At 37.5% G+C, this 22,347-nt stretch overlaps 1 protein-coding gene across 6 annotated transcripts in view; it reads left to right on the forward strand.

Annotated features, from left to right (window-relative positions):
• Positions 1-22,347, forward strand: part of FTO (FTO alpha-ketoglutarate dependent dioxygenase) — a 252,510-nt gene that overhangs the window by 75,782 nt on the left and 154,381 nt on the right. For 5 of the 6 annotated variants that reach the window (XM_075765644.1, XM_075765640.1, XM_075765641.1 and 2 more), the window contains one exon: positions 1,825-1,944. The exons of the other annotated variant lie outside the window; for it this stretch is intronic. In XM_075765644.1, coding sequence (XP_075621759.1) covers positions 1,825-1,944 — 120 coding nt within the window. The remainder of the gene's footprint in view (positions 1-1,824; positions 1,945-22,347) is intronic. 6 annotated transcript variants of the gene reach the window in all.

Consider the following 22,347-nt stretch of genomic DNA (forward strand, 5'->3'; position numbering starts at 1 on the left):
TGACTAGTCAAAAATTGGATTGACATTCTTGTCATGATGAGCCATATTGTAACATTGATTTTAATTTAAAAATTTTTTTTCATTGATAAATGGTCTCATGTGATTCATTTTCTGAAACATGTTTGCCAGACATCACGTGTTATAGCCCTTTCGTAGTAAAGGCCAGCAAAAACAAAAAGAAGTGGGAAGAGAAAAAAGTAGCGAGTTTTCTCTGGGTGATCTGCTGATACGCTCAACCTTCCCAAAATTCTGTATACTGGTTTGTTTTTTTTGGTTTTTTTTTTTTTTTTAACAAACCATAACTTGATCCTTCATACCTCATTAATACTGTAGAGGAAGCAACTTTCCTTCATTTTTTTTTAGGAAGGATGTCATCAAACTTCTGTGCTAAAAAGTCACTAGGCTAGCAGTCAGGGTTTTTAAAAATATTTTAAAATCTATGTCTGCCAACTAATCATGTTGTTATATTTTACCAACAAAGTTGTTTTAGTTTTCTTTGTATGCACTTCAAATGTATGTATCTTTTACTGTAATCTTTAACATATATTGACCAAACATTTAGTTAACTTTCAGATTTCTGTAGCCATTCTGTTCACCCTTGCAGGAAAGAAAGCGTTAGGTGACAGCTTTGGGCAGTTTTCTTTATTCTTTCACCTTGGCAGGTTGTCTTTGTTTGCGTCATCGGAGCTGAGCAGGGATAACCAAAAACTTCTTTGTGGTACAAATAATGATTAAAGCAGCTTTGAACTCGATGTGAAACATAACTACCACAACAAAGATAAATACAGAATTCTAAAGACCAGAACTATGGATTACTATTAAAGGAAAAAAGGCTCAGGGGAAATTAAGATAAATGGAATTATTTTACTTTAAAAATATTTTATAAGTTATATATTAATATTATCTTTTAGTAAGCTAATATTTCTCTTGTCTTAAAGCTGATGGGCCTTCCATATATGAAAATTTTTTTTAAACCCCAACTAGTAAAGTATTACATCATTTGCTGTTTTTCATGTTCTAAATAAAAGTATGAGCTTGCTCCTGATGGAATTTTTATTGCTTCAGTGGAGGATTTGTTTTCTTTGTAAAAACCAGTTTCCACACAAGCTTTGTCCTAGAAAAACAGTTGGGTCTGTTGCTTCAGATGCCCCGAAAAGCTTTTTGCTGCTGGCACGTGAGCGTTGTTGTGTGTCTGAGGGCTTTCCTGTACAGGCAGATGCAGGAGAGGGAGCAGGAGCGGTGTTGGGACACCCCCCTCTCCCCTGCAGCTCTGCCTGAGCACAGCTCTTTCATCTCTCACCTGGAGATCCAGTTAATCCAAAAGTTATTGGTAGCCGATCTGGTAACCAGATTATTTGGTAAAAGTATGAGCAACTATGATTCGATATAATGCTCTCGTTCCATAGCAATGGACTCGGCTGCATTCTAGCAATTTTATTACTGCAAGTTTTTTCAATCTTTTATGTGACTGAAGTATTCTCAAACCCACAATGTTAATCAAAATAAGCCAGAGTTGGTGCATATTTGACTGAATTGTGAGTAAACCTGAGCTTTTAATGTTCTTTGTACGTGTACCACATGTAAAGAAAAGACTTGGGTTTTGCACCTCCCTAGGTTTGAAGGGAGTAGCTCAGGTCACAAATTCATGTGGAATAGGAATAAACTAAACTGCTGGGTGTAAGGGTGCATTTGGAAATGGGTGCTTTGGTAACCTTCTCCTTTTCTGTGGGATTGTTCAGGTATAGCTGGATTCATGCATTACCCCATTCCTGCCCCAAATAATGAACATAGATGTTTATGCTCCTGTATGTTTTTATCTTGCAGGTTGAATTTGAGTGGCTTAGGCAGTTTTGGTTTCAAGGCAAGCGCTATTTGAAGTGTACTGACTGGTGGCTTAAGCCTATGGCTCAATTGGAAGAATTTTGGAGAAAGATGGAGATTATGGTAAGTACTAGTTTTATAGTCTAAAGCCTCTAGAGCTTAATTCTGAGAGCACTCACAATTATGTTTTTAATTGTGCTATAGTAATGGGATTTAAACTTTATTCAGAACACATGAAAAGTAGAATTAGTGTCAGCCTTCCAACGCCTCGTCTTATTTTTCTCCCTCAGTAGCCAGAACAAATGTGAGCAAAATAAGATCCAAAACCTGGAGATTTTAGTTATTTCCTGTCTTTGCTTGTTTCTAAAGTTTGACAGCCCACTAAGACGGCAGTCATATATTACATCACATCATACTGTGCATTGTCAGCTTTTTCCTACAAGCTCAAGATAGACAACTCTGCCAATGGCAACAATGGTGAATGCGTCTGAGCAAAGTTGAGAGTAAAATCTGATGATCTGGAGGAACAACTGTCTGTCTGTAGTCCACCTGCACACTTACACCATAGCTAGAACCAACAAGAGGAGATTAGTTTCTTCAGTAATGGCAGGGACGTTGGTTCCTGTATCCTGGAAAGCACATCCCTGCTTTCCTTGAGAACAGACTCTATGACAAGCATTGCTAGCCCGCTTGCTGTTGCTGTCCAGGTAGAGACTCAGTTGGGAGACTTTGCTAGTGTACGCGTTGGATACAGTTGCTGGCGTGCCTGCTTCTAGATTTGTATGCAGAAGGAACTTTATTGACAAACACGTCTTGCTACTATCCTTATGTCTGCTTTAGAGGCTGCTTCTCAGTCATTTCTGCTGGTCAGCATGAGCCTCAGTTTGCCCATAGCTGACTTGGAAAAGTTTGTAATGTAGCTGAGGATGCTGAATGTGGTTTGTAGTAGAGGTAGTTTTGAATCTCTGGAGGTATGGTGCAACAAGAACATGCTCCTGAGTTTTCCGGGAAATGTTGTGACTCCCTAGCCTACTCAGACATATTGTAAGCGTTTCCAGCGATGGCTGGTTTCAGACTTGGAAAATAAGTGTGGAAAAGTGGAACTTTCATTTGTGAAATCAGTTGCCATGAGGAATTGGTGAGGATTAAACTTTCCTACAAAAAGAGAAAAATTATAACTTGCTTATGTGGGGGTTTTTTCCTCATTTTTGTGTTCTTATGTGCTCACATTCCTGAATGACCTTTATAATTTAAAAAAAATCTTCTGGTTTGTTTTTTTTTCAAATGACAACTTACTCTCTTGTAACACAGGCTTAGATGAGGTAGAGACAAGAATGTTTGATTGTTATTTTATATCCATTGTGTGTTGAGAACATGGAAAAACAGCAAACTCAGGAATTCTCAAGGGTTAGGTTTTCTGCGATTGGTGTGACATTACCATGTGTCTCTAATTAGAAACACGGTGGTGTCAGTGTATCTCCTTTCAACAGGCCTCAGGATGATATTTATCAGCAAACTGAAGGTTGGGCCAAGACAGAAGCTGCTTCTAATTTAAATTTTTGAAAAATTTCTTTAATGTTTTATGACTTATAACATATTAATCACAATTAATTTCAGATATTGAAGGAGACGGGAGAGAATGTTAATTGAGAATGTCTGTTTTGTTGAGTCTCTAAGTCAATTTGATGCTTACTGTATTTGGGACTTGGAGGTAGGGTGGGTTTCGGGGGGTTTAACCTACATTTTGTCCTTTACTGTTTCGCACGGTGACAGTAGGGGGCAATGTTGAGCCGCAGTTTTAATGCAACAACAGGCACCGACTTAATAAAAATACATAGAAATGAGGCATTAACATCAAGAATTATCCCTGTTGCTTCAAGTTAGCTGTAATCTCTGAGATTCCATAACACAGGAAATCAATTGTGGGTTAACAAATTCAACAGCAATTTAACATAAAAAGTGCAGTGTTTTGGTGCATGCTTAACTTCCACAGCATTAAGTTAAATCAAAAAGGTATTTCTGAATGTACCCAGTAGTCTGCAGTCAATGTTTGTTTTTTCTCCAAATTTATAATTTTAACTGGGTGATTCTTAAAAAAAAAAAAAAAAGTGGCAAAATGCTTAAATTAAAAATGTCTTAGAGTTGTTAATCTTGTCTCAGTAGAGATTATTGATTAAAAGGAATTATTTCTTAAAAGAAAATAGTTAAGCAATGTATTTTTCTTACATTTGTGTGTGAGCTGAACAAATCTTAACTATATATATATATATATATATATATATATATACGTCTAGAGTGATACAAAAGTCAGTCTTGGGTTCCCTGTGTGCATTTCCACCCCGCAACCCTCCCTTGTTTAGTAATGCAGTCTTAAAGAAGAAAAGAATGTTTTGCAAAATAATTTCTGCTTCTGTTAATTGTAATTGCTCCAGTGTCACAGCAAAGCATGATGCTGCAGGAAATTTAACCCAGTGTCTTCAAACCTTTGGCTTTCTATAATATTTTTGTACGTTATAGCAAGCGCACAATTTTATCATAATGTTTATTCCTGGCATTTCTTTCCCTGAGGATAGTTTTACTTAGAGCTCGCTCTTGTGATGTAAATGTTAAACCTTTCATTTGAATGACATTCTGATAAAACATCACATTTCCCACAATATTACCTCATGAATTTATGAACCATTAAATCCAAAGCAGTTTAACCAATCTTCTTCTCTTTTTCCCCCTCCCTTGAAAATATGAAGGCTATTCAAATGTTTGAGGGGTTTTTTAAAAAGTCATCCAAGATTAACACGTTATCATCTGCAACATCAGGATAAATGCTTGCTGAATTCAAAGGGAGAGTTACCATTTGAAAAAAGACTGTACAAGCTTTGCTTTCTGGGTAAAGAGAAGTCTGAAAAGCTGAAATCTCATGTGATGTGAGGAAGTCTTGCTGTAGCTGTTCTGAGATTCAGTGGAGAGACAATTTGTCTCTCAGGGTCGGATATCATACAAACCTTGCAATCTGACATTTATTTTAGCTATGAAAATCTTCCAGCACCATGCCAAATCAGTAAGAACTGCAGAAGTCCTACGGTCTTGTTTTGTTTTTTTGGTTTTAGGCTGAGTCACATTTGAATAAGGAAAATGTAAATCAATGAAATGCTTCTTGTTTGTGGGATGAAAAGGAAACATATATGATTATACTTAAATATTGAATCCTTAAAGACTTTTTTAACATACCTAGTGTTCCTTTAAAAAAAAAATAAAATAAATGAAGACCCTGGTAGCGCTATATGGTGTGAATTGTATTTCCTGCTTTGACAGTCCATTTAGCAATGTAGCAATGTATTTATATGGCAGTTGGCCTTAATAACCTTTATTGACTTTAGTGGGTGAGAGCCAAGACCAGGATTATTAAAATGTATCAGTTTCATTGCAGTATAAAATCACAACATATATAATTATGTTAGGTAGGCTAGGCTCCATTTAATCCCACCTATTTATGCAGGAATTTGGCAAGATGAAAAAAAAATTGTAGACCTAAAATGTAGAGAAAAGTACGACTGATTTGGAGTTATATTTAACAGCATAACCGTTTGCCTACTATAAAGGGTCTACTTAAAGGAATGAAACATAGGTCTTAAAGAACTGATTTTTAATGGTATAACCGAACCACAAGAAATTGTTATACCATTTGTTTCACTTTTTGGCATCCTAAAATACAGCTAATGATAATGCAATGCAGCACACCTTTTAATTTATAAATGTAGTGTAAAAGCAGGAGTGTGCACACTGTGTAGTTACAATGGGCAAAGTGGCATTTCATGCAAACTGAAATCTTTATGCACAACTTGCATCTTGATTTGTAAGACTTTTTAAAAACTATTTTTACTAGTCATGTTGTTATTACTGTTATTCTCAATAGCATACTTTCATCAGTTTATACAACTAAATTGAAATAAGAGAGCAAGGCTATTCTCTTGTAAAATTATTTTTCTTTCCTTTTTGAGGTCTCTTTCATTATTTGCTACTATTGCTAGTATTAAAGTATGTCATAGTTTCTGCTATAAGCCACTATTGTCAGGGGCTTACAGCCTGACAGTTAGAATTGAGTCTAGGCTGAAACTTGAGCTAGAAAATCTCAGCCCAGGGCCGTAATATATTTCTTTTTTCTTTTTCTTTTTTTTTCCCCCAAATTAAAACAAGGGTTTAAATATGTATTTAAATCAGCGTATTTCAGTTCTAGAATAACCGTGAAAAGCTATAAGACAAAATATGCTTTTAAAAGGAATCTTCCTAGCTTTTGTAGACTTTGGCATTTTAAACAACTAACCAATTATATTTAAAAAAAAAAAATAAAAATGGGATCACAAACAGGCTGGTTGGCTGTTTAGTTTTTTTCAGAAAATGCAGAGCAACTTAACTGACACTTGAATTGGTCTGACCTTGTCAGCCAAAATTAAAGAAATTCTGAGGTATGATTTTAATTTCTTTTTTTAGCCTTCCATTGCACTTAGATATTGCAGTGTCACACTCCTTTATTGGAGGGCCATGCGGTGAGGGGTGATCGTATTTGCCTAATGAGCTGTGAAATGTAGGCACAACATGGCAGCTCACAGACCCAAATTTTAGCCGTATTTCTTGTCTTTTTGGGCTCTTCTTATCTGTTTAGGCCAGATCCTTTAAATAAATGTATTTTTGGCAGGTTATATTTTATGTACACTAGGAGTCAGATGTTTCTGGAAATGTACCTTTTATCTTAAACAACAACAAAACCTGATCCTGAAGACTTGTTTTTTCTTTTTCTTTTTTTTTTTTTTGACACTAATTTCCTTGACCCCAATATTTGTAGCTGTCAGAAATGGGAGAAAGGATTCAGCATTGTGTGCAATAGGATCACTACCAGTCTTTAAAAAAAAAAAAAAAAAGAAAGAAAGAAAAGGAAAAAAAAAAGTAAAGTTCTATTGCACAAAAAATATTTACAATTCTGAGGGAATTCAGACTTAAGCTTCCAAAACAAAGTGTGCGCTGAAAGCACAAAGGACTGTGTTTATGATTCTCTTTGAAGTGTTTTTGCAACAGGATAAGGAAAATTTTAGAAACTGTCTGATAGTGTTCAGGGTAAATACTTAAACCCCTTTAGAGAATTTCACACACAGATACTGTGCAGCAGAAAAAAGGATACTTATGTTTCCTAAAGCTGCTACAGCCTACAGCTTTGTACTTAAAGACAGAGGTGTTGAATAGAATTCTACTGAGGATACATCCAGTGACAATATCTACAGGAACATCAGAGCAAACCAGTGGATAGCACTTTCTATTTTTAACCCTTATGTGAGCTGGTTGAGATCTAAGCTGCGTTGATATGAACCACTATAACATTTCTATTATAAACTGGAATTGTTAAAAGGGCAGTCTTCCAACTCGTACGGCATACTGTGAGAATTACGCTGAAAACATTGTTATAATGTAAACTGGCATCAGGCAGGAAAAATTTAGGACAATTTATGTCCTATGGGAAAGTGAGATGCGTTTCTGACAGCACAAATGGGAGGACCATGGGTGGCTCGTGCAGCTGTGCGTGTCCCGTGGCTGGTGGTGTGTGCCGCACCAGATGGTGCGGAGGAGGTGGGCATGCTGTCCCATTTCCGTGTTCCTTCGAGGGGGATTTCCACCCCAGCTCCAAGTCTGCTCTTTGTAGGTGTTTCTGGGCACACGACTGTGTCTTGGTGAGCTTCAGTTTTGGGTGACTAGAATTCTGTTGTCTTCTGCTTAACTCCTGCTGTAATGGGGCTTCTTTCTGTCGTCTTCACTATATTTTTATACTGTTGGATTGGATGCGTATGATCGTGTGTAGTATATACATGTACTTGCGTGTAAAATATGAAGAGCTCTGTGTTACTACATACACATATAACACACAGAAGAAATCAAAACTGTGCATATAGGTAGGTTATGCCCCAGTCTTGTATTTGAATTGTGTAAATGGCTCTCTGTGTCTGAGCTGAGCTCTGTGGCTTAAGCAGGATTCTCTGTCACGTGTAAAAGTTTTCTCATAGCGGATAGACTACCAGAGCTGGTCCGTAGTGTGACGGTGTGTACGTACACGCTTCTACACACAAATACGTACTTGGGTATGCTGGGGGTTTTAACTGTGATGATCTTCAAGTTAATTTCTTTATGTAACTTTGGAATCATATAAAGTTCTCTTTAGAGAAAAGCTGTTTCTAGGGAACGGGCACTGGGAGCAGCTGCCTGCAGGTCTCAGCAGCAGGAACAACGTAGGAAAAGAGTGTAGAGAGCATTAGACTGGATTTGGTAGTACTGCAAGTCACCCAGTGTGTGGCAGGGAGGGAAAAGCTCAGATCGTAGTTCCTGCTGCATCCCTGTGAATCCAGTGTCAGTCCTGGAAGGATATTTTAGAATGTGGCGTTGCCTTTTTTTTTGTTTGTGTGTTTGTTAATGGGAAATAACGTGATCAATGTCCGTGAAAGCAGAATCAGTATGATGTATAAAATTATGTGCTGTTCCCACTTTTTTTTCCCCAGAATCTTGGATGGCTATATTCTGAAATAATAAAAGATCTTTTTATCAAGAGTGTGTTTATCAAGGCTTATTATTTGCTGTAGAAATAGTGAAGTAGTAGTATTGCGCTCTTATTCCAATTATTCTTTGCAAGGCCTTTGATGTTCTTGCAAATCCATTTCCTAGCAGAAAAACTAAAAAAGACCATGTTTTAACACTGAGAATTACATTTCTTGAAAAGAAATTCTTTTGTATTTTTGAAATTTGTGTATCTATATGTTATATAAAACTTGATTGATTAATTATTAACTATAGTTAAAGTGGTTTCTAGTTCTCATTTATGCAATCATGGAAGTGATCAGATATAGAGCTTATGGATTTGTACATTTGTGTATGTATGTTTATGGACATGCTACATAGATATTAAAAAAAGATTTGGTTTGGTGTTGAAACTGTGAGTTACAGTGGTTTGGCAGGAATAACTTTTCCTGAGATTGCTGTAAACTAGGGGAAGTTGTGATTTCGAATGAAAGTGAAAACAAATGGCAGTATGACTAAAATGTCACCATCTACATTGCTGTATTTATTTACATAGAGTACAACTAGTATTGCTAAACATGGTTTTATTATTGCTATTGCATCGTAGTGGCTACGTAACCAGTATAAAACAGAATACAGCTAGTTTACTTTCAACTGGCTTTTGTAAGCAAAGGAGGTGATGTCTTCCAAAAAGCTGCCATTGCTGCACTGATACCTTTTCTTTCCTATCTGATCATCAGTCCTTCTAATTCCTAACAAGATCACGGGTGAATGGTCTTTTTGCAATGTATTTTTTAACGGTTACTTCATCTTTGATCAAAATTACAGCTCTGATTTTATATATAAAGAAATAAAACTTGGCTTCAGTACTTGCCACGGGAAGCATTATGGTCTGACGGATTAGGTGCTAATTCTTTCACTGACCCTCTGTTTAACTTGTGCAAGTAACTTAAGTGTGGTTTTTGAAATCAGTGTGGAGATCAAAACGTTGAGGTCTCACTTTGGTTTTAGATTGCAGACTATTTCTGATCTTAAATTCCTCATCAGTAAAATGAGGCCACGATTTTTGCTGTAACTGAGTTACTTATTGGCTATGTCCTAGGGACAGAACATTCTGCATTTGAAGGAACACAACACATTTCTGCCTCCCCCCTACCGTGATTGGGAATTGTAGAATTTGGGCCACATCGAAGGTTTTTTGCGTTTGTTTTGGGTTTTTTTTTCAGATGGGCAAGTTCTATCCTTTTAAGTGTGACAGAAGGAGCCTACTGTGTTTTGGCTGACCCCAATTGTCTCCTGGCAGTTCCCCGTTCTAGCTCTCAGGAGCTTTTGAGTGAATCTTTTTTGCACTTTTCTTTTCTTACTACACATGCTTCTGCTTAATAATCCTGAAGCTGTAGACTTAATATAATGTTTACTATTCTGGCTTCTCTCAAATGTCTCTAGTTAACCTCAGGTTTTGGCAGTTCTCCTTGGACTGCTAGTGAATCCGAACTCTATGTAATTCTCACAGCAGAGGCTCTAATATATAGCAAATTGTGTAAATTATTGCTGTAAACTAATGTGATTGTTTATCACAATCAGACTAATGACATCTCTTTTCATAGGACTCATTCTGAATTTCTGTAATATAATAGAATGATTAAGGGAGTGGTGAGGACAGACCAGATTCTTGCTTGTGATCAGGAGTGGCATCAGGGGAGCTATGCTCGAGATGAATCCGACTTCATGCTAGCACGCACTGCTCTGCAAAGTGCACTGTTAATAGCTGGGAGTAGTGCATCAGTTCATGTTGTCTGGCTGCCTAGGGATCAATAGAATTCTGTAATAAACTGAAGTGCTTCTTTCATTTTTATATATGTGTGTATATATATATGCATATATACACTGCTAATAATGATATTTTAGCTCGGTCCTCAAGCTGCACGCTACATGCTAATGGATTAAAGCTTCCCTAGCTAGCTAGAAGGTCAATCGTTTTGTCGATGCTGTGGTGGGACTCAGTTTGGATAAGTGAATTACAAGACTTTTCTTGTAATTCAGACACATGGCAGAGTAAGCTTACTCATTGTTATCCTTTACTGATTGTTCTCATATTCTGACCAATGTAATGCTTCCTTTTCATGAAAGAGGAGTTTCTGTGCTGAAATCATTTCTGGTAGCTGGACCACAAAATTCATTCCTTTGCTCAAAACTAAGGGTTGGTTACATTGCTGATGGAAGATTTGGATAGAAATTATTTTAAGATTAGCCTGTACGAACCAATTTGTGCTGACGCTGTGTAGTACCAAAGTACACAAAGGCTGTACTTCTCAGAATTCCTTGAGGAGATAGAGTATCTGAAAATCTTTCAGCAGCTAAGCTTTCTATTTCTGTCTTCTCTTATGGGGAAGAGGCAAGAGCACCATGGTATTACATGTATGATGGTAATACATCTATCCCCAAGGAAGCAGGGATGAAGTAACATGAAATTCATTCTGTGTTGCATTTATGTAGATGCTCAATGCAAAGGCCAACACAAGTCCTGTCTATATCTTAGTGTGAAATGTTATGATGCTTTTAAAAGGATTAAAAATATATGTAATTAGGATTATTAAGATTTCTCACTTTTAAAGGTTTTCTCCTGTAGGTGGAATCTTCATTAATGCAACCTTACAGTGACTGACTTTGCCTCTCAGAGGAATGGCAGTAGAGAAAGGAGGGGTTACCATGCAATTATAGTTTTACAATCAAGGTTTTTCAGACCATTATTCCGTTACTGATCTTTTGTTGGCTTTCATGTAGGATGTACTTCATACACATGTATACTTGATAAAACGTGTATACATTCATGGGTCAATTCCACTGGTGATCATTATGCTAAAGGAATTGTGAATTTACAGTATCAGAAGTTAGCAATCTACTGAGGAGGGGAAAAGATGGCTAAGACCGATGAATCAGTCTTGAAAACTCATAAATTTTGCAAAAATATTGAACAAAACAAAGAGTCCCACTGGTTTCCTTAAAAAATCCAACTGTTAAGAACCAGGATACAGGACTGTTTTGTCAACTTTTTTTTCTTTGCTTTTCATCTTCTACATGTTCTTGTTAAATGTAAAATACTGTAATTGAATCACAGCATTAGCTGGTTTTTCCCAACAAAACAGCAGATTTAGGCTCTTTACTGCTAGTTTCAAAAGTAATGTATATAAGGAGAGAGCGCGAAGACAAAAATTGAGCACATAGATGTATAATCCCAAAGGAATAAACTGACTTCTACTAGACAAGCTGAAAGCTGATTAAAATATTTCTCATCCTTTGGGTATGCAACAGCTTTTGATGATGGAGAGTGTATTAATATTCAGCTTAGCTGCTTGTCGACACTTCAGACAGGTCCCAGGAAAGACTCTGATACTGACCAGGTTTTCTCACTCTGCCAGAAATCTTTATGAGACACAGAGCAGCACCCTTGTACTGGCAAAAGCCAAGATAAGAATAATGCTATTTGGCTATGTCTTTATTTGAGAAATTGCTTTTAGACATTTTGAAAGGAGTGAAAATTTTAAAGAATTCTTTTAATGATATAAACTCATTTAGATACAACAAAGGAGAAAGATTAATCTTAATTGCTTTAAAAGAAGGCGGCTGTAATCTATTAAATTTTAAATCCGTTTGTCCGAGTTGTTTGTAAACATACAAAGATCCCAGTAATAATATCAGTGACCGAGATTCTACAGCAGTCAGATCTGAGGCATTGGGGCAATGCTTTCTTAACTTCATCTATTCCCTTGTAATGTAATACCTACCTTCCAGACAAGAAGGAGATGTAAACAGCTGCTTTATCAGCTGATACTTTTTCTGTTCTTTTGTTGGTGTGCTGACATATGGGGTGTTTGCTTTTTCCCCTTCCACAGTGACTAAATATATACAGTATCTCTGGAAAACATGTCATGCACTGTGTGAGGTGCCTTTAGGATGGCTCCGGGGCTAAATACTTCCTGCAATAGGTGAAAGAGCATGGCTTAATCAGCTTAGTTAACTTAATTAAACTGTGCTTTTTCTCATGGTACAGCCTTAAAGGGTATTTCATTTAGCAACTGTATTTCACAGTTGTGGATGTAGCAACCATATTTCGTAGTTGTGGAATGACACAAGGTTGGAGAAATCCTGTGGGTTTTTATGGTGGGCTCGAAAAAGGTGAAATTTGCTAGTTATTGTACAATGTGAAGAGGCAAATTAAAGGACTTTGTCTTTTCACTGACAATTTAAAGGAGACATTCTAATGCAAATTCCAATCTTCTCAAAGTGAGTCTACTTTTCTTTTTTTTCCCCTTCTAATTTTAACGTTTTTGTATATGGGAAGAACTGTCTATGTTCATCCCAACCTCACCTTGCCTGCTTGCAGATGTGTCACTAGACCCTGTGACACTACCTTCTTTTATCATTTTTTGGAAGACGGTAAGCTAGTGTTGTGGGGTTGTGAGGATCCTCCCCTGATCTTTGGGTCTCAGCAGAAAATATGATTACAAATTAAAGTAATTTGAACTGAGCTCTTCCTTGAGATGTGTTGTGCTTTATGCTCTTCATAAGGAACTCCATGTTAAAGAAAAGGTCTAATTTTCTGCCTGGGGAAATGTTGGGATCCTGCTCCACGTGGAACCCTCCTATCTGGGAGGTTACAGGAGAAGATTGATTAATGAGGCACAGCTGAAAACAGTAAGTGCTGAGCCGGCTCTACATCACATCTCATTTAGTTCATGACTTATGTCAGGTGTTTGAAAGAGGTAAGGTGGGGGGGGGGAAGCAAGCAGGACAGCAGGTTGCAGGTGGCCGAGGAGAGAGTGGCAGCAGGTGCTGGTAGTCAGTAAAAACATGGGAGAGGCAGGTCAGGAGCCATTCTATTCACAGCGTCGCATGACCAAAGGCAATATGGGCAAAGACTCCTGGGATGGGGATTTCAAAGGGCTGTAGCAGTTGGAAAACATGAAGCTGGACGTGTAGGTGGCATGGACCTCTGAGTGCAGGGGGAATAGAAAACAGCCTTGGCAGGAAAAGCGTTGGAGATTGAGAAAGTGGGAAAGGATGGCAAAGGCTCTCGGGCAAAAAGGAGGGCTGTGGTTTGAGAGAAAGTAGGATAGGGGAAGCTTTGCAGTGGGGGAAGTGGTTATGGAGAAGATGGCAGAAGGTAAGGTAAGAGTGTGCTTCCTTCTTCACAGCAGAATATCGTGGTTAGCAATTTCTTTGATAATGTTTTTAATCCCTTTTTAAAAGTTTCTGTTTTGATAGAAATTTCTTCATTGATGCTGTTATGCAGTAGTAATCCTGCATTTAATATGCTACTGGGTTATACTACAGAACCAAATAAGGGACAAATAGTCCTCATGTAAGCAAAAAATAATTACATTGAATGCAGAAAGCTACTTAGTGTGTTAAAAAGTATTTGATTTTAATGCAACAAACATAAAATGACCCAGAAAAACCTATGCTTACATAAGCATAGAATTTCAACAATTTTAGAAATGCATAAAATGTTTAAAATGTGTGAATTATTTGTTTGTGTGTTTATATGCAGAAATACGTGTGCACGCAGAGGGAAGGAGGTTTATCTGTTTAAGTACTGAGCTGTTCTCCATAATGCTGGAAGTTGCAGGATCTTACTGAACTGATACAATATGTTAGTTTCTCATCTTAATACCTCCCACTGCTTGGGCATAATTCTGTGGTAGACTTCAGTGTTTCTTGGTTATATGGGGTGTTATAATTTCCTGATGACTGGTTATGTTATTTATAATGCAGGGGGTGTTAATCCTTTGGTGATTAACACTCTGTTTGAATTACCAGAGGTCAAAGGTACATTCTTTTATTTGGGGTTGTTTTTTGGTTTTTTTCAGTGTTTCTTCCTTTGATTTTTTTTTATTTAAACTAAAGATTTTGTGTATTCTATTTTAGCTGAAAATTACTTTAAGATAATTTGGGGTGGGAGGAGGAGAGGAGCATCGTCTTCCTTAGGTGCCCAAAGTCTACAGTTGAAGCTGTAGTCATTAGAACATAAATTGTCTTTGCAATTAATAGGTCCTCCAGAAATCTTTCATTTAAAAGTAGTGAAAATCTCTTAGCAGAAAGAAGCCTAGTCAAAAGCACATGGAAGAAGGCATTCCCAACTTAGCCTCTGAAAGGATACCTACCTCTGTCTCATTCTAAGACATTTTTGAGAGATTTATTAAAGAAAAGGTTATATATTTGTATATATAAATTGTGTGTATGTATACATACACACACACACACTCTTTATAATGTATAAATATATATGACTTTCATTTCAGGTGATTTGGAGATACCAGAGAGATTGTTGTCCGGCTGTCTCCCAATTACTGTGTTTTCAGGATTGAGGAGCTATTTTAAAAGCCTTCAATTCTTTCAAAGGTGGTGGCTGCACAGAAGTTATCCTTACCCTAGTATTTCAAGCCTTTCTCTAAATACCGTGGTCTTTTTTTGCATTTTGCTGAGCTGTGTGCCTTACAGGGCTGGAGCTGGTGAGAGGGAAGCAGCGAAGACATCCAAAACCTCTCCGGTAGTACCTGAACGGGCTCGAGGCTGGTTACAGGAGAATTGTGTCGATACAGAGTAGCCCTCTGCAACCTTTAGGACTTGCATATTGCATATAAATGAAGAAGGTGGTCAAAGAACAGGAAGGGAACCTTAATGTTAGGGAGCCAAAAACGAACGGAGAGCAGCTCACCAGGTGAGGTCGGTATTTCAAGCTGTAGGTTGTCAGATGTTCTCACTCAGATGATGGTTATCTTGGAAACTGTAAAGGGATGTGACAGTCTGCCTCTGCATTTTCCAATAGAGGCATAACTGATCTTGCCTTGGTGTGTTAAGAAAACTCAGCATCAGGCTAGGCTGATCGACTGTTGACAATGTATATTTTGCAGAGCTGGAACCAGGTTCACTGGTGTATAAAAGCTCTGCTTCAACTCGGTCACCAGCTTTGGGCTTCGTGCCTGAACTGCTGGATGAAGTTGCTCAATCTGTCAGAAAATTGAAACATGTTAATAATCTACGCGCCAAATTTGTGGGTGTTTTGATGGTGCTCCACAGCTGATAGGATGACTATTAAGTGGAAGCCCAGAGGCAAGATGCTCCTGTGCAGCTTCTCATTTGATGATTTTGTTTCACCGTCGGCTGTGTGCTCGCCTTCTCGCTGCTTCTCTCTCTGGCGTTTTGCTGGGAGCTCTGTGAGGTGCTAAGATTAGTGCTGGTTTGCCTTTTGTCATAATCTTTCACGTTCGCTGTGACAGATAGGTGAAAAAGTAGTATTTGTTCTGCTCCAGCGTGCAAGGAATCCAGCTCAGACACTGAGGACAATTAGCCCAATGTGGTGGGATAAAAAGCAGACATGCTAAAATTTTAGGGGGACTTTTTTCCTGTACATGCTCCAGGGGGAACTCTGCATATAACCCTGTGGCTTCCTACATGACTTTTCTGTTTAAGATTGTTTAACTGCTGTCTGCCATTCAATTGCTGGCCTGTGGTTAGCTTTATTTCTCTTGTACAAATACTAACCACTACACTGGCTTCATTCCTCCTCTTTTTTTTTTTTTTTTTTTGTTCCTTTAGTGTTTCACTTATATTTTAATAGTTTCATTTACGCTTAGGAATGTTTTTTCTATTTCTGCAGAGAGATTGTGTGTAGTCTGGCAGCACAAAATGTATGGAAAGCATAAGAACTCGAAGGAGGGTTCAGTAGGAGGCAGAATTTAAAGGCCAAGGTGGTTTTGTGAGTGGAGCAGAGAGAGAAATTGGGAGGAAAGAAGTTGCAGGACAGAGGGAGGAACAGGGAACGGAAACAATTGTAAGAAGGAAGATAGTATAACAAAGTGGGAGAAGGGTCGAAAAATAGAGAGAAATGGGAATAAAGATAATGGAAGCATAAAGAATCTTAGAAGTACAAGAGATAGTGTAACAGGAATGAGAATAGTAATAAATTAGAAAGTGTCTGTGCTTTTTAAACTTTATTTGTAGTCAGCATAGTGAAATTAATATGAAAGTTGATGCCTCCTCTTTCAAAATTATTTTTCCTTTCCTTCCTATTACTCCTTTAAGTTAGAAAAACAACAGTAAGTGATAGAAGACGAAACTGAAACTAGGCAGATATTTGCTTTCATGTATCAAAAGAACAGCAAGGTATTGATATGAAGATCTGAGTTTTCATCTATTAAACTTGTTGGCTGTGGCATTTGATAGGGTGTTTCTCTGGGAAAATTAAATATGTAAACTACTAGTAACAAATGATGCAACTAGTTAAAAATGTGACTTTCGTCACATGCATTATTTCACTTTATATGTCAAAAATAGTTTTTTGTCTGCCGAGGCATTTCTGAAGGAACTTTCCTGAAGGAGTGGTTGTATTGTGGCTTTACTGTAGCTGAACATTCAGCCTGAAAGTCTGCAGATAGAACATTTGCAATAGTGCCTATGTGAAGTTTTAAGTGATAAGCTGCCTGATTAAAACCAGAATATATATTTTTAGTAAAACTTGTTGTTGGTTTTGTGTAAATCCGTTTTTACTACTAAAGTGAAGGGGCGGGGAGGGAAAGGAATTAGGGAGTAGCAAGAAAATGCTGAAAGAACATACAGCTGAAGGTGTAACACATAAATATCAACACTTTAAGTGTGAATAATAAGATCTAGCTTGGTAGCTAGATTTGCTTCAGGGAAGATGGAGCGAGTTGTTCACTGATTTGGGTGGTATAACTAGAACAGTGTACTTAGCAGTTTTTATATTGATGGTTATGTTGTGTACAAATATATAATATATTATGATTTTGCTAGTTCTGTTTCAAAGTCTGCTGAAATCTGCTTGGCTCCTTTTTACATGTTGCAAACAACTATTTATTGTCTTGAGTTGAACCACAAGTATTTGCAGAAGTGCTGTAACTTTTTTTTTTTTCCCAAAACAACCATTTGAAAAGTTGGTGTAATAGACTTAAGTAAATAACATGACTCTCTTGCTACGGCTGTGAATCTGTTACTGGTGATGCTCTTTTTTTGGTGACTCTTTCCATAAGTAGAAGTTATACAATTAAATTTGTTAGTAGACATTCAAAGTATGCTACTTGAATATCCTGTTTTCATTTTACTATTATATCTCTTTTTCTCTTACAAGTGTACTAACCCAGTCCATAAGCATGTATGAACCATGTTAACTTTTGCTGTTTCAAGAGCTAATTGCATTTTACAAATATATTTTAATCAAAAAACATTTCACTGCTTATTTGCACAGTACAACTTCTAAATGTAAGACACTGCTGGGGTCAGAAGATAGCAGGTAGCCTATACAGTGTTTGAACTGGTTCCCCAGTTCCTGGTTTCCTGAGGATAAATGTGATTGCTCCAATATAAATGTTTTAGATCACAGTGACAGCTGTGGAAATTAAACATAGCCAGCAAAATCTATTTTCTGTCTAGCTAAGTAAAGGAGAGGACAGATGAAAAAATTCCCTGGGCAAATGAATTCTTATGAACAGTGATGAATCTTTTCCTTTTGCTATATTAACTTTATTGTATTCTCAAAAAAAAAAAAAAAGTAAAACTTGGGTTTCTTTATATGTTCTTCATATTCAGGTTTATCATTTCAAGGTGAAAAATTTAGAATATCGTTCCTAGGCCACATTATAGAACACATTGCAAACACTTCTCTAAACACAGAGCAAATTTACCCTTTAGGATAGTTTCCAGAGAGTTGCAATGGTCTGTGAATGGAATAGGCTTTAAAATTCTGTGAAAGTCTGGGGTTTGGGGAGAGGAGAAGGATTTCCAATTTCCCAGAAACTTTCTTTCTCCTAATTACTATGAAGAGTTCTCTGTTTTCAGAGGCTTCAGCAACATTAAGCATTATCTTGTCCTGCTTTAAAATATCTTAAAATGTTGAGTCTTCTACAGAGAATTCTTTTTGTTTTTTTTTAAAACATGTGCTGTTACCTGCTTCAGAGGCTACTTTAATGCAGAAAAATGCAGAATTTTCTCCTATAGACTACGTAGCAGTTTTGCACTGAGAAAGAAGCAGCAGAGACAGACTACCCTGCTGAAAGATAAATCTTTGAGCTGTGTTCATCACAATTTTCTGTTTTTCCTGAGGTATGTTTCTGGCTTCTGTAGTTCTGGAGGATTCATTTTCCCTTCTAGCATCTCCTCAGGATCTACCTGAATCTTCACCAAACCTGCTCGGTCTTGACAACTGGTTTGAGTCCAGTATTTGCCCTCGTCCGAGGAGACTCACTGACTCTGCCTTTTCAGGTGGCTCTTTCGTTAAGCCTTGGAGCACTTGAGCATGCCGTTGTTAGTAAGCTTACACTATTCCTCTCTGGGCCAATTCTTTCTTGTTTCCACAGCAACTACTTAAGTAACTCTGTCTAGTAAAGTATGCTTTGTAGCAATTTGCTATTAGAAGTAATTTGATGGTCTTTTTTGTGAACTATACCAGTCACTGGGTATTTCTGTTTGGGCTGAAGGCTCAAAATGACCTATGGAGTGTGCTCAGTTGTTGCATCTATTGTTTTGGGGTTGGGATTTTTTTTGGGGGGTGGGGAGGGGGGTGGAGTTGGGGGGGTTGGGGAATTAATGTAGGTTGTAGCTCAGAAATGAGGCTATGGAATATTATTTGTGTATATTAAAAAATCAGTATATTGTGATCCTTAAGATATATAGACTTTTTTTTGTGGAAAAAAAGCTCTCCTAAAAAAGTTTATTGCAAAGTAAATGGTTAAAACTGAGCTGCAGTTACTTGAAAGAGACAAATATACATTCATTATTTCCTGAGTATGTTGTTTTTATGGGAAAGCAAAGGAAGCAATGGCTGGGTGTCATTAAGGAGTAGCTAGTGGAAAGCGGTGAAATGAGCAATGAGACTTGTAAAGTGTCATGAAAACTGAAACACCAGGGTACAAAGTACCGCTTATCCTCACAGATATGGATACCATATGGCAACATGAAGGGAGATGGAGAGTAGGAGACAAGAATCCTATTATTCCTCACCCTTTCATTTGCTTGCTGTTTGCTTTGGGCAAATGACTTAAGAAGTTGTGCATGAACCTTCTTCTGGCACGGTGTTTATTGACAAGACACCTGTCTTCCCTGTCAGGGTCCTTGAAGTTTCTTTGGTGTCAGTCCAGCTTTGGCACTTCTGATTATAATTTTAGTGTTGTTTTTCTAATAATTCTAGAATGATCTTTTCTTGACTGTTTCTAGGTGGAAATCTATATTCATTTTCTGGTACTATGACCCTTTCTTCTCTTACAGCATTTCACTTATTTTTTGTAAGAAAGGCAATCTGTTCTTCCTGTCCCTTTTCTTTTTTCCTTTCTCTGCAAGTGACCATCTCTGGACAACTTTCTGCATCTCTCTTTTATATATCATTGGAATCAAAGGGGCTTGAAGACCAGACATTGAAAGGATTTGGCTTCTGGAAAGACAGCTATGTGGTCCATGTGCCTTTGAAATGATACACAGGAGGAGAGCCTTTATCAGCTCTGTAGGGGCTGCTACAGCTGTGAAAAGATTTTTGTCACCTCCTCAGCTGTTTCTTCTTTCCCACCTCCTAAACTGCACACCTATCTACTTGCCAGAGTTTTCTTCACCTATAACTGTTTTGTATTAGTTTCATATTTCTCTAAAAACAAAAGATCTTCCTTAAAAATTGTTAAACTAAGTCTACCAATATTCAATACAGTTGCCTTCACTGTAACAGTTGTGTAGAATGTCAGTTCTGGCATCTTTCACCTTTGCTCTTCTGACTTCAGTGTTTGTGATGCTGCACTTGAAAATTTTCCCTTCTGATGATGTCTCCCAGAGTTAAGGGTTGGTTGTTAAGACCAAAGCAAGAGTGTTGTACAACGTGCAAAGCCAGAGAGAGCGTGCTTGCCTGCTCTCTTTCATTGTTGCTTTCAATGAAACTTTCAACTGTTTTGCCCCACACCATCTGAGGAGACCATTAGTGTGTTTGGTTTTGCCCTCACCTAAGGCAGTGGAAATGAGCATCTATTTTGCTGTGTTTCAGCACGATAACGTGTTTTTTAAGCACAGGTCCTTTTGTCATAGCAGTGGGTGCTGTATCAAGAGAGAACAAGAAAAGCTGCATAGAAAGGTTGTATGGGAGGGCAAGAAAATAGTGCAGAACTAAACAGAAGATGTTATAAAGGAAGCCCCCGATGCACAAATGTCATGCTTTGTGTGTTGTAATTCTGGAAGTTAATGCTTCATGTGTTACATCAGGCTGTTGTGGGCATGTAGTGGTGAAATTACAGATAATAAATTACCGCTGCTCCTGCTGAAGCTGTATAGCCTTCTCCTCATTTTAGCACCACAAAGAAATGGAATTTAAAGGTTCTCTATGCTATGGAGTTTAGCGCAAATATTTGAACTTTCTGGTGGTCTAGGAAAGCTGGCATTTTAAGAAGTATTTCAAAGTTACAAAGATTACCATTACATCACTCATGATTTTGCAGTGCTTTGCTCGGTGGAACACTAACCAGTTTGTGGGGAGAAAATGTCCAAAGGACATCCTAACTTTTGTTCTCTAAAGAAGTGCTGAATGTGACACAGCATTAAGGGATAGAATCAACCCAATATATTCTCAATTTCAGAAACAGGGAAAAAAATGAAATATGAAGCTATTCCCACTAGAAATGTTGTAAATCTTACAAAATATATAAGCTTTCCTCTTCGACATACATCAAAGGCATAAAACTTGGGAGATTAAAATATGTTTTTAATCTTGGTTTGATGAGCAAAACTTTCACTGTAATATTTATTATGAGAGGCTTTACTTGTGTTGCCTCTTCCCTTTGTTCTGTTTATATATGACTTCCTTTCTTCCAAAAAAGTAGGAAGTATCGCTTTCACAAAGCCAAAGGATACTGCAATGGTTTGTTCATTTAAGCTGAATCGTAGGCCCACGTGGCAGACACAAACTTTTCTTTTATTGTCCTGGGTCCCAGAGGAAGAGCAATGCTTTCTGATGGCTTCCCATGAATGCCTTTCATTTGTGGAGGAGTTTCAGTGGCTTATGCTGACTGTACAAAGATCAAACCAGCAGGAAAATTGTGGTTTTGAGAAACTTAGCCAAGATCTTTGTTATATTCTCAGAAGTTTTTCTTCTATAACCCTATTTTTTAAGGACAATATTAGGACAATTAGTTGTAGTGACTGCTGGAAAAAAGCTCATTCTATCATTTTCTCTTTAAAATTTAAGTATTTTCCTAGTTATTAGAAAATTTGTAGGTATGTATAAAGAAAATACTAACCGTAATTGCAGTCTGTCTTTATTGCATTTGGAATCAGTGGTATCCAAAATTAAGCTTAAAAAAAATGTGGCTGCCTTGTGCAATTTGATCTATATTGGGACACTGTGCCTGCAGAGTTCTGCTGGAATCACCCAGGTCTATTTGCCTGGACACAAAGGTCTGTCAAACAGATTTGATTATGGGATTTGACCTGTTGAAGTCTCTTTTGTTTCAAGGACAGTTTTTGGGGGGTTTGTTCCTCAACAGGTTTTCTTAGCATTCTTCAGAAAGATTTCCTTTTTTGCTTAGCTGTTAGTAAAATTAAGTATTGGAAAGAGATGTGCAGACCACAATATCTTTTTTTACTGCAGCAATGGCATGTTTTGCCAGCAACGCGCAATTTTCATTGTGTTCCTCATATAAAACCTTATGTTTGTCATACAAATTCAGTTTTTGTTGAAGGATTATTTTAATAAAACTAAAATGGCTTACGTTTCTGAAGTAAAACACATAGCATCTTTAGAGGTCAGATGTAGCTGAAACTTGAACAGCTGTACAACATGCATCCTAGATTGTTTTTAATTGTCTTCCCTTTCTCTAACAGCAGTAATTCTTGTTTATATTGTCAAGAACCTTTCCACGGAGCACAAGCGCACCATACTTTAAGGTCGCATGCTTAACCCCACTGCAGGGTTACAATGTAAATGGGCCCCCT

The sequence above is a fragment of the Balearica regulorum genome, chromosome 13 (assembly GCF_011004875.1).
Source record: "Balearica regulorum gibbericeps isolate bBalReg1 chromosome 13, bBalReg1.pri, whole genome shotgun sequence".
In the NCBI taxonomy this organism is placed as follows: domain Eukaryota; kingdom Metazoa; phylum Chordata; class Aves; order Gruiformes; family Gruidae; genus Balearica; species Balearica regulorum.